This window comes from Nyctibius grandis, chromosome 17, assembly GCF_013368605.1.
Source record: "Nyctibius grandis isolate bNycGra1 chromosome 17, bNycGra1.pri, whole genome shotgun sequence".
NCBI classification, from domain to species: Eukaryota; Metazoa; Chordata; class Aves; order Nyctibiiformes; family Nyctibiidae; genus Nyctibius; species Nyctibius grandis.
Window position 1 is genome coordinate 7,157,246 of NC_090674.1, and position 11,735 is coordinate 7,168,980.

The window sequence follows — 11,735 nt, forward strand, 5'->3', positions numbered from 1 at the left end:
TTGGACCGAGTTCTCTACCTTGATCCGCTACTGACTTATATATGATGATGAAGAATAAATCAATTAACTCTATGGGACTAGATTTTCAAAAAATGGGTGAGATGGTTAAGCAGGATGGCTAAATACTGTGCACTTGGGAGACTGCCATACAGAATCTTTACTCCTGTTATGTCTTACTGCTTTTTCCTCCATTTTCTTCACACCAGTTTTTGAAAGACACTAGAGTTTTGTTTGGTCTTATTACTGTCAGTAATAGTTTTAATACAGAACAGGTAGTTACCTGTTCTAATCATGGGATCCAGGTTATTAAATGCCATTTTCTGTCAGTTTCCTATTTCTGGTTTCAATTCAGTTGTCTTTCACATTAAAGCTGCTTCTGTGTATATTCTCCTTTTCTTTCAAAGTAAAGAAAAACGTTTGTGTTTAAGACTGAAAACAAACACGTGGTCTCCATAAAATGAACTTGGATGAAATGTTTGCAGGATTAATAATGGACTGTAAGTCCCCAGGAGAGAGTGTAGTCAAGCTTAAGTCACGGATTGACAGCAGCAATAATGGACGTGAAAAAACAGGACATGGCTTTTTGATAAAATAAAAGGGACAAGAAGAAATGGCAGTTCAATCTGTAAATGGTGTGACTCTTAAATAACTGAGTGTGGCTAGGTGATGGATGCACAAGCATGGATGCTTATTGCAGGGAGGAGCTGGGAAAAAAATGGTTAATTTATTTTGCTGTTTACAAAAGAAAAGTCTCTAGGTGCTCTTTCTGCCATCTGTTTCAACTCCTTGTCAGCTTTGTTCGCTCTGTTTCAGGTTACCGACACGTGTACCTGGAAGGTATAGAAGAGGCGTCCATCTTTGTTCATGTGGCTATTAATGACATCTGTGGTAAGGTGAGTGCCTTCAGTGTAACATAATCCAGCTTGCGTACGTAAATGAACTGACAGGATTTTGTATCACACTAGGGAAACCCGGTGGGTGAAGGTCCAAGCTAACGTGTTTGTTCAGCTAGAGTAAACTCCATCTCTGGGACTGTCATGGTAGCCTGAGATCTTTCTGAATATACATGGAGAAAAAGGCAAATTATAGGGAAAGCTCTAAAAAGAGGTTCTTGCAGTGCCTTTTTGAGGGAGCCATAGGGGAAGGTTATTTCATTGCAGCATGCACACATTTACATAAATAAGTATGGTTGTGTCCCAGACAGTAAGTGCACCTTGCTGAACAAAAGGTCACACACCCAGACCGTGAGTGCTTGTTGCCTGCAAAGCTTGTTCTATAAAGGCTCTGTCTGCCTGATGCTTTCACATTTTAAATTTAGTTAAGTTCTTAAGGGTTATTTGCCTTGGGATTTTTCCATAATAACGCTTAAAATGCAGAGGAAAGATGATCCTTGTAATAGCTGTTGGACTTATTTTCACAGCTTATCTGTTATTAAGAGTGTGTTTGCTTCACATTCAGGAAGAATACAACTATCTGGTGCCATATCTAAACTCACGTTAACTCCAACTTCAAACTTTTCCTAGGCCAGCTGAAAAGGAGATAGCTTCTTTCCTCGCAGTGCACCGGGTTTAGTTACTTCTATGCTTTTAATTTCAATTAAATTCAGGTAGCTCAGTATCTTACAGTGCCTTGAGAATCTCAAAAGCAGTTTATAGCCCCTTGCCATGACAGGCTGAGCTTTCCGTAGTAGCAAGCTGTAACATCAGCTCTGTGACCGCAGGAGGCGGCATTGAATAGGCTGGGAATTCGGAGTGCCTTTTCTTGTGGTGCTGTTCGTGTAAGAGGGATTAAAACAATTCTTAAAAAGGAAAACAGCTTTTTAAACTGCTAGATTTTAATCAAAACTTTTAGGGGATGAAACAGAGATAAATCCCAGGAAAGCTTGTTTTTCTATTCACAGGAAGAAGGGCTGTTTCTGGAAAGAATGTCACCAGATATTTTAGCTCAGTTCCTGCTTTTATGTGATGTCTAATGCAGAACCTTTAGGCAGGTATAGCCTCCTCCTGACAGGGCTGGGAGTCCTGCCTGAAAACCCCTGTGACAGCATTATGAATTTAGCTCTATTGAGCAAGAGACTTCAGAAGCTTTAGGTGAAAGAGAGGTGGTTGGTGTTGGTCTGAGCAGAACAGAGCAGATGAGCAGTGTTTCGGACTGTAGGGCCTGTCACAGATGAAAGGCTAGCACCCAGGGTATGGCAAAAAGGCCAGTTAGTCCCAGGCTTCAGGGAAAAGTGATGGCAGGCTGAACGTTTCAGTGCTAAGATCCTTCCTGTCTATATTTTTGGGTGCAAGGGAACTGTATAGGATGTAAGTCATGCCTGTCCTGACTGCTGGTAGGGATGCAATTGTCACAGTAACCCTACAGACCCTTGCTGGATGCATGGCACTGGTTCAAACAGCTTTACATTTTTAATGAACTTCCTTGGAGTTCCTGTGTTCACATCTATTGTACTTTCTTGAATAGTTCCATCAAACTCTTCATGCTTGTAACAAGAAAGTCAGCTAGCTCAGCCCTGGGCATATGAGGCCGGTGGGAACTGAACTGATCTGATCAGTGACTGTGTCCCTCACCTATGTCCTTTAACAAAGTGAGGCATCTATTTGCTGTATGCTTCCAGCAGAGATGACTGCCCTGGCCAGCCCTACTCATCCTTTTTGTGAAGTCTTCTCTTCTGTTCTATTCTTAGCCAAAATGATGGAGAATAGGCAGATTCTCCTCCTCTTCCCAGTGTTGTGTGCATTCATGATGCTCCGGGTGTTTGCTGCTTGCAGGTGATGTCCTCTGCACTGCTCTCTCAGTACTGTTGGAAGGATAGCAAATATGCTTTATTAATCCAGATATTCTAAGGCAAGCATTAACCTTTGGGGGCTTGTTTTCTAAATGTAGATATTCCACCCTCTCAGTAGCTTGACATTACTGAAGCAGAGTCTTAGATTTTTTTTCACTTTGATTTGTGTTTAACTGAAATCTCTTTCTAGATTGCACTATTTCCTGGAGATGCTTTTTTTTTGTCTGTCTCTTCTGTAGTCTATTCATGTATTGCAGAATTTGTTGTGGTTTTCTAGATGTGTATATCTCTGAGGTCCTCCCTCACTGTTGTTTTTTGCCTTTACTCTGTCTGTTTGTGATTTCAGTGGGCTTCTCTATGTCAAAAAAGTCTACTTTTAGAAGCAGAGCGTTTTTAGACGCCTTGAAGGTACCCCCTCCTGTCTCAGGGAGGTGTAGTGACCACACACCTGCATGCCTCTAACTAGTTGCTTCATTAACATCAATGTTTCCTTATTAGCATTTTGAAGCTCTTCAACTCATGTAATGTGAATTGTGACATTTGACTTGATCAGTCCTGTTGGGTCATTGATCAGCCAGAGAGCCTTCAACATATGAAGCAGATCCAGGATAGAAGTCCTTCTATACCCTCCCTTTCTCTCTTCTTTGAGTATCTGCCTATACTGTCTTTTCTCTGGTGTCCTACACTTCAAACCGCTTCTTTCACATGGAAAAGAACATTAGCAGTGAATTGTTTGCTAAATTGTGGGAAAGCCTCGTGCTGCTTTTGAAATCTGCTATAAAGAATGAAATAGCCCTGCAAAAGCTCAACTAGAAGCTGAAAGCACGTTCTGGATCTCCGTCAAAATGGCTCTCTTTCCCCCCCCTTTTTTTTTTTCAAACTTTTTTTTTCCTAAGTTAACCAAATTTGTCTTTGGGTTCTTGAATCACTCTATTGATTCAAGCACTAGTGGCCACCTTAACAAAGATGCACCGAATAACCTAGAATGGTACCTGGGGCCATGCACTGCATTGTCACCCATTCCATCAGTGCATTTCTTTTATTTTTGTTGGATATTATTTGTGTGCGTGGATGTATGGCAATTTTTTCTGGGTTTTGCAAATATTTATGTTGTCTGGTTTTTATAGCAATAAATTCATGTACTTGCCAACTTGTCTCAATTGCAGCAGAATACTTTTTTCCCTTCACTCCTTAACAAATGCATAGTCTCATTTTGAAGCTTTCTAGTAAAAGTGAATCCACAGTGATCCATGCAGACTGTTCAATGGTCTGGCTCTCACAGAAGGTTTATTAATATTTAAATCACATTTTCTCTGCCTTTTATGGGAAAAATAAATCCCTACCTTCTTTATCTTATCCTGTATATACTTGTAAATGCCATTTTAGGTCTCTCTTTAATCATCTCCTGCTCACACTGGATCTTGGCATGTGGTAACTAAACTTCAGTCAATTATCAAAATAATATTCTTAATGCTTTCACTGGGCTTTGTGTCAGACAAATAAACCCTGATCCCATATGCTGGATTGCGCAGGACACTTACAAATAAAAGCAGCTTTTAGCCCAGGCTTACTGCACAGCGCAGCTCATATCTGTCCATTAAGACCTAGGAAGCAAAATTTGAAATGCGTGAAAGAGAGACCATTGTCATTTAAATTAGGCATTTCTGTGCCATTGTTTGGCACTGCAGAAATGTGACCTCACACGACATCACAGGGTAAAAATTGAACTGACAGCAGCTGCCAACAAGCGTGGATCCTGATCAGATTGTATCATGGCTTTCTTACAATGCATTTCAGTCATAGGCTTATGTACTCTATTTTTATTCATTCTTTATGCTACAGCTACTAAAGAGAGTCTGATCTAACTGGGAAATAAAGGGAACAAAGGAGGAGAGTAGATTAGCAGGGAAATAACCTCTTCCTCTGCTTTGATTTATGTGTACGAGGCTCTACGATCCGAGCAAAACCAACACGCTCTATCAGGCATCAGCCTATTGCTTTGAAAGTTGGCAAGTACACCCGGAATGTTTGCAGGAATGCTGGAACTCCCCGTGTCACTGAAATGTAAATCAATTGTATGCTGGTGGAAGATTTATGATGGTGAATATGGATGTTTAATGCTTAAATAAGTACTGAAGTATCTAAAGGCATTATGAACACCTCGAGCTTTGTGGCTTTTAGCACACACTGAGAAACTCTTCAGCTTTCAGAATTAGATCCTTGCAGACTGAAGTATTTCCTTTTCTTACGTTTTCTTCTCAATATCTAATGTTTATACTGTAAGTAGCTATGTGCTAGTAAGAAAATTATGACAAATACAGAGATAATCCTGGGTGGAAAATTTTAACTAAAAACATAGTTGAGCAAAAAAGACATGAAATTTTACAAAGCTGCTGTTACCGATTTTTTTTTTTGCATTTTTAACCTCTCTTATTTCTGGTTTAGTTCTCATGCTGACAGTAGGAATATGGCAGGACACTCTGTATGTGTGTGCATATGTGGGCTGATCATTTGTACATGAGTTCCTGTGCCCAAAGGAAGAGATTTGCAGTTTCTGTTAAGGACTTTTTTTTTTTTTGATTTTCCAGGCCAAACAAGCTCTAGGTCTAAAAGGCTTGTTTCTCAGAAATCCAAAGCAGGCCTCTCTGGACAGTCATGCTGCTGGTCAGCTCCATCGCAAACATTCCTTTAGCAGCCACATCTTGAGGCGGACAGCCAGCGCACCCACCAAAAGCCAGAAGAAGAACAAGAAGGGCTTTCCTGAAATTGCTTTTGACACAAAAGACAACAGCTCTGAAGGGGCCAGTGAAGACCCTGAAGTGGAAGCTGCCTCACAACCTCGCTTTGAGCAAGAGCCAGAAAGTGCTCCTCTGTCACCAGCTCCCAGAGATGGTGCCAGGGGGGAGGTACATGGCAAGGGGTTGAAAGGTAAGGCCCGTAGTTCTGGTAAAGCCAAAAGCCAAAGTTGTGCTCACGGGGGTGCTGCTCGCAGTGAACCCGTACAGAGGGCTAGCAGGGTCCGGCTTCAGGAGCACCAGAGCGAGAAGCAAAGCGTCTTTGCACGCTGTGCCATCAACAGCTCTGGTAGGATTGGAGTGGCCACCAATTGCATGAAATGCATGATTGGTTCCAAAGAAAGCCCAGATCTAGAATGCAAGTGGAGTGAACATCCTACCAGGCCTCTTGCTAAAGATATACCTCACCATGATCAGTATAGCAGTATAGCTGGAGAAGAGAGGTTAGAGCTAAAAACCTGGGGTGTTAAAGGCCAGCCCAGGCAGCAATCAGATCTGCAGTCTTGCAGCAGCCCTGGAACTGCCGATGGTCTAACAAGGAGCACCCAGTCTTTTGTGACCCCAGGGAAGAAAAATGTTGAATCTAAATGTCACGGAATAAAGGCTCATTCCCGGCAGCGGTGGCAGTGCCAATCAGGTGGCAAGTATGGAAGCACTGTCAACTTGGTTGCAGCCAGCAATGGCTCTATATCCTCCAACTCCAGCAGTCTAGAAAGCCTTGGAAGCCCAGAATTCCCCAAGCACTGCTCTGAAACTTCTCGAAGGCAAGTGGGCACCCTACAGAGGGAAATGAACGCCTTGTTCGTTCAAAAATTGGAGGAAATTCGAAGTAAATCCCCTATATTCTTTACTGGTAAGACCAGATTTTCTTCACCCTTCTCCACCTTAGATCACATCATTGTCTCAGCTTCTGCATAGCATCTTTACTTAGAAGCTCCTGTATGTTGTTTTGCTATTGAGAGCTCTTTTTGTTTATTTTTGGCAATGACAGAAAAAAGTCTGCATAAATATTTTATTTTTTCCCTAGCTGTGTCTGGTTTAGATTAGTCCTTTCCATGCCCAGCTAACCATCTGCAGTAGTAAAACTGTCAATAGTCCATGAATGTTTGGATTGTTTGTTCAGGGTTTTTTGTTTCCTTGGTTTTTTTTTTTTTAGTGAATGTGGTATGATACTAAGTAAATTTTAAGATCCAAACCAGAGCATTAAGTAGAGGCTGAATATGGGAAAACGATGTGAACAAACAATATTTCCATTATCAGTATTTGTGTTTCACTGAGGGGTAACCACATCAGAAATGGTATCTAACGTGCACTCTGCTAACAATAAAACCAGTTCCTTCCTCAAAGAACTTGCAAAATTACTGCCATCAGTTCAGGGATTCCTGGATGGAATTCTCTGGTCTGGGTCATTCAGGAGGTCACACTTTATGAACATGGCAGACCGTTCTGGTTCTAGATGTATGACTCCCCAGTATGCAAACGTATAGATGTGCTTAATGTTCTGTATAGGATTTGACTGTGGCCTGAGGGTACAGTTGCATAATATAAAGCAGCAAGGTGCGTGATCTGATGTTACCTGACATCAGCCAAGCTAGGCGGGCTGTTAGCACTTCCCAACTGCAGAGGAAAATGTGTCCAGTTAAAGGAAGGCTGCTTCAGCTGCAGCATTTTGCAGTTGTTTCAAGCCAGGAATATGCATGTGGTCACTGGGATCGCCTGACTGCATCTTTACTCATGAACTGTACGTTTGTAAAGATGGAAAATAGGAACAGAGGCAATCAAGGTATATATTTTAATAAGGAAAGTGGCTTTTTTTTTTTCCTCCTGATTTGGCAGGGAGGGGAGGGAAGGGAAGAGATTTTTGACAAGATTTTCTCTGTTACATAGAACTGTGAAGAGGAAGTAAAGAAATACAGCTTTTGTCTATGACTACAAGAGCTTCTCTTCAAATCCCTCCCCCTCCCCATTAATTGTCCAAGGAATTTGGACATTGATGGTTACATTTTCAGGGACAGTTAAGTGACTTCGGTGTTTCTCACGATGTAATCCCTTTTTTAGTAATAGATTCTGACCACCCACCTATAGTGGGCTTCTTTGAAAGCCTCATACAGGAATTTAAAATATTCTGTTTGATCAATTTAATCTGGTTGGGTGTCTACAATTTTGCTTTATTTCTCTTTTTTTATTCTTTTTTTTTTTACATCTTTTTTCCAATATCTGCTTTGAGCTTTTAGGAAAATACCAGGACAATGAGAGGGGGGAGGAAGAGTTTGCTGGTTCCGTGACTTGAAATTAATCCAAAGCAGCAGAACTCTTTCTATGCCTAAATTATTGGCATTAGGCTTTTCATCAGCTCTGAGTAGTGTGACATATGAAACCATTTCCCATTATCAGTGCCAGCTCCCCCGCCAGCCCCCCAAGTCACTAAATAAATATTGTGATATGCTTGAAATCTGATTAAATCCATCTGACTTCTCAAGCATGGAATCAGCAAACCTTTAAAATGGGGAGATAGTCAGTTGGACTGGATGGTGCCGCTCCAGTGACAAACACTCTTTGCACAAACAGCATGCTTTCCCCGTCCGCCTCCTATTTGAGTGCCTTGGGCCAGGAAACCAAGGCAACCAATAACGTTAGCCTAACATGGCTGCATTTCTTAATTAACATTCTGTTGATGGGAAGTGCCACAAGGATGAGGCAGGAAACTATAGTCTCTAGTTGTCCCTTTTATGGCAACAGCATTACGGTTTCCAGTAGTTTGCCTTGTAAGTGTGCCTTAATCTGTGCTGATGGCCTAGGCTGGACGGGGAGAAGGAGAGCTCGTTAGTCTGATCAGCTCTGGACTCCTCCAGATACTCCTCCAGATACTGAAAAGTCCACTGTGTTGGGAAGGGTGGTTTTTGCTTATGGGCACATGTGCCTTCTTCCCCTTTAACACTCCCAGCTCATGTAAACAGGCCATTGAACAGTTGTCTCCACTGTTAAGCTGCTTGTCACTACGCTGGAAATACTGGTGCTGAAAGGAAAGGCCCGATATTTCCTTGGCATTTTTTGGTAATGTAGGTGATTATTTTCCGTAGCATTAGGAAGGGGCTTTGGAGAAGAGCAGGCTGGCTTCCATTCCTCAGTCCAGTGGAGTGCACTTTTTGAACAATAGCAAAAATTGCCTTTTAGTCTTCTATGACAAAACAATGGACTTAATACCCGTCCATTTATGGACTCCATTGAGTGCTCTGGTTGGTCAGAAATTCTTAGGATCCTACAAAAATGTGTGAATATTTTTGTCTGTTTCCCTTCCCTCCCTCAGCACTAATTTATCCTGTTATCTGCACCTGCCTTCCCTACATTAACTGGATTTTTCCTCTGTTCTGTCCTTATTCTACATGCACACACTCTCTCTCTAGTTAAGAACTGAAAGGACAAGCAAGTCAAAGGTAACTGTCCACTGAGTGTCACTGATCCAAGCACCTTGATGCCTGTAGTCCTGGTTGTTGTTTGTTTCCTGCCTTATAATTATCTGCTTCTGTATTAGTGGGGCTTTGCTAGTTCTCGAATGCATGTTTGCATTGTGGTTTGGAGATGTGGGAAATAGTCTTTTTGGCATGATTGCTTTGGCTCTTAGGGTACAGGTTGTGAGCATTGCAGATGGATGGAGTGTTTTCTTCAGGTAATTGGTGGCTGTAGTGATTCTTCAGGATTGTACTGTCAGCCTGGTGTTCAGGAACCACATGTCTGTACAGTTTTTTGAAAAAGAAATAACAAACTTTTTTAGGAAACAAAGTTAGTCTGTTTAAAGTTTTTGTTCTGTTTTTGAAAGGCACATTGACTACACTCCATTGTATACATACAGATCATTTTATTTGTAATCTGCTCCAGAAGTCCTATGCTGCTTCTCCTCTGAGTGACTGATCATTGGAATCATATCTGTTGGTGTTCTGATCATTACACATGGTCTGATTATGTTCTGATACACTGACATGTTTGAGTGCTGGAAGGAAGGAAAAGAGCAATTCAAGTGGTGCTGGATGCTGGAGGAAGAACAGTTAGTTTGAGAGGGGATACAAGGACACAAAGAAATTGATGGGTACAGTTGTTGTTTGAATAAGATAATCTGAAAAGTAATATGGTGCTACTGTGCATGGACTGAGATTTTCTGAAAGCAACAGGGCTTTTGGGCAGCTAAAACTGAATAAGCAGAAATTTTTGCTGCCTTTAGCCAGGCGTTTGAAATCGTAAGTTATTTTAAAAATTGTGATTAATATATGCAACTCTTACCTTAAAAACAAAATGATAACACACAGAGAATAAATCTTCAGCTAAACTGCAATTTGTAATAGCTAATTAACCCTGTATCTCTCTGTTTTTCTTCTTTCTTTTTCCTATCTTTTCATGTCTCCCAAGTAGATGTCTGCCATTTCTCAATACAGAGGTCAGTCACTTCTTTATGCAGCCTAGAAACTATCACTGAAGAGCCTGTTATTGCCAATGAAAACCATCATGCCAGCCTTTTCTTCCCTCTACCCATTACTCCTTACAGTGATTCTGAAGAAGGGTCTGTGTCTGGTCATTCCACTGAATCTCGATCAGAAGGAAGCAGCACATCCAACCAGCCTCAAGAATCTCTGCTCACTAGAGACCAAAGAACAAATCTGGCTGCAGAAGACCAAGTGCAGGTAGTCACAAGAGCAGCTGACACAAGTTTAGTGGTCCAAGAAGAGGAGAGGACAAGCATGGCAGAGTGTCTCAAAGAAGAAGATGGTTGGACAGAGGCATGCAGTAAAGCTGAAGATCAGTATGGATTGGCAGTGCATCCTCAAAAAGCCTGGCTGGTAGTGGCAGCCGGTAAGACTGCTGGCCAACCTGTTGAAGACTGCCAGAAGCAAGACGACCAACCAGGTCAGGTATTAACAGCCATGAAAAGCACCGTTGAATCCAAAGGCCAAAAACTTGGTGCAGCAGCTGTTCTACTGCAGCAAAACAATGTGATTAACAGCACACAGACAACTTTGCCTCCAGATACTTTCCAGAAAGCCCAGGCTGCACAAGCTCTACCTGTTCCTGTTTCTCAGATGAGCTCTTACATGTTGGTAAGAAGGTCGAAGAGTGAAGGACTGAAGGTGTCAGACTCCTCAGCCTTAATGAAAATTCCAAGTAGCCTGTCTCCAGCGGCAGAAGTATACTTTGATGCCACTGTTAATGACCGGATCTGGAGCAAGCTAGATTGCAGCAGTCATCGTGACAGCATGTCTTCCTCTTCCAGCATGTCCTCCAATGACACTGTGATAGATCTCTCTCTGCCCAATCTAGCTCGCAAAAGCCTCCCAGATCTTGGCATCCGTCATGAAAACTTTGAGCCCCTTGCCATAAGAAAGGGTATGCGCCCACGGTCTGCTACGACATCCAGTAACGAGATGCCAATGGTGAGCAAAAGCAAATCCAATCCTAACCTGAGGTCTGGCCAGCTGCCAGCAGATGACTTGTGCCCTCGTCCTCTTGCCAGGAGCCCTCAGGATGCATTCTCTTCCATTCCTAGAAGGCATACCTGGAGCAGGCTGTACATAGAAAGCCTCAGACAGTCTTCTAACAAATCCAAAGCACAGGATATGGTTGGGAATAACCAAGCAAAATCCAAGAGTCTTGGAGACCTTACCTCTGATGATATTGTGTGCACTTTTGAAAGCAAATATCGTAGCATCAGCAGGAGTTTTGTCACTCGATCGATGCGGGAGCAGCGCCGCTCTTCAGGCCTGAGATCCTCAGTCAAATCCCAGGATGAATTGACTGAGCAGCTAAAGAAGCTGACAGCCTTCCAGCAGGAAAATGATATCACTTCCCCTATCAGTCTTGATCCAACTGAATCTGAAGAGGAAGGGGAGAGCTTGGGACTCCTTCGCAGGTCTTCCTCTCGCAGTCAGAGCAGGGTGCGGTACATTGCCAACAGGGCCAAGCAAGCTCAGGAGAGACAGCGGCTGCAGAGCCTAGGCCAGCTCAGCGGGAGTCCCATCGAGGAGAGGGGAAACCCAGAGGGAGCCTGCAGCGTGGCCAAAGCCGTGTGTACGGATATAGCTTCTCCTGCCGTGTTTACATCCCAGCCTAAGAACCAAACTGATTATAACCCTGACACAGAAGTCTTCTTTATGCTGAAACTGTAA

The 11,735-nt window shown here is 42.5% G+C and overlaps 1 protein-coding gene across 1 annotated transcript in view; it reads left to right on the forward strand.

Annotated features, from left to right (window-relative positions):
- PLCH2 (phospholipase C eta 2) overlaps positions 1 to 11,735 on the forward strand; it is a 62,071-nt gene extending 50,336 nt beyond the window's left edge. Inside the window, 5 exon segments of the mRNA XM_068414725.1 lie at positions 814 to 893; positions 3,135 to 3,147; positions 3,150 to 3,196; positions 5,377 to 5,716; positions 9,985 to 11,735. Of these exon segments, the coding sequence (XP_068270826.1) occupies positions 814 to 893; positions 3,135 to 3,147; positions 3,150 to 3,196; positions 5,377 to 5,716; positions 9,985 to 11,735 (2,231 nt within the window).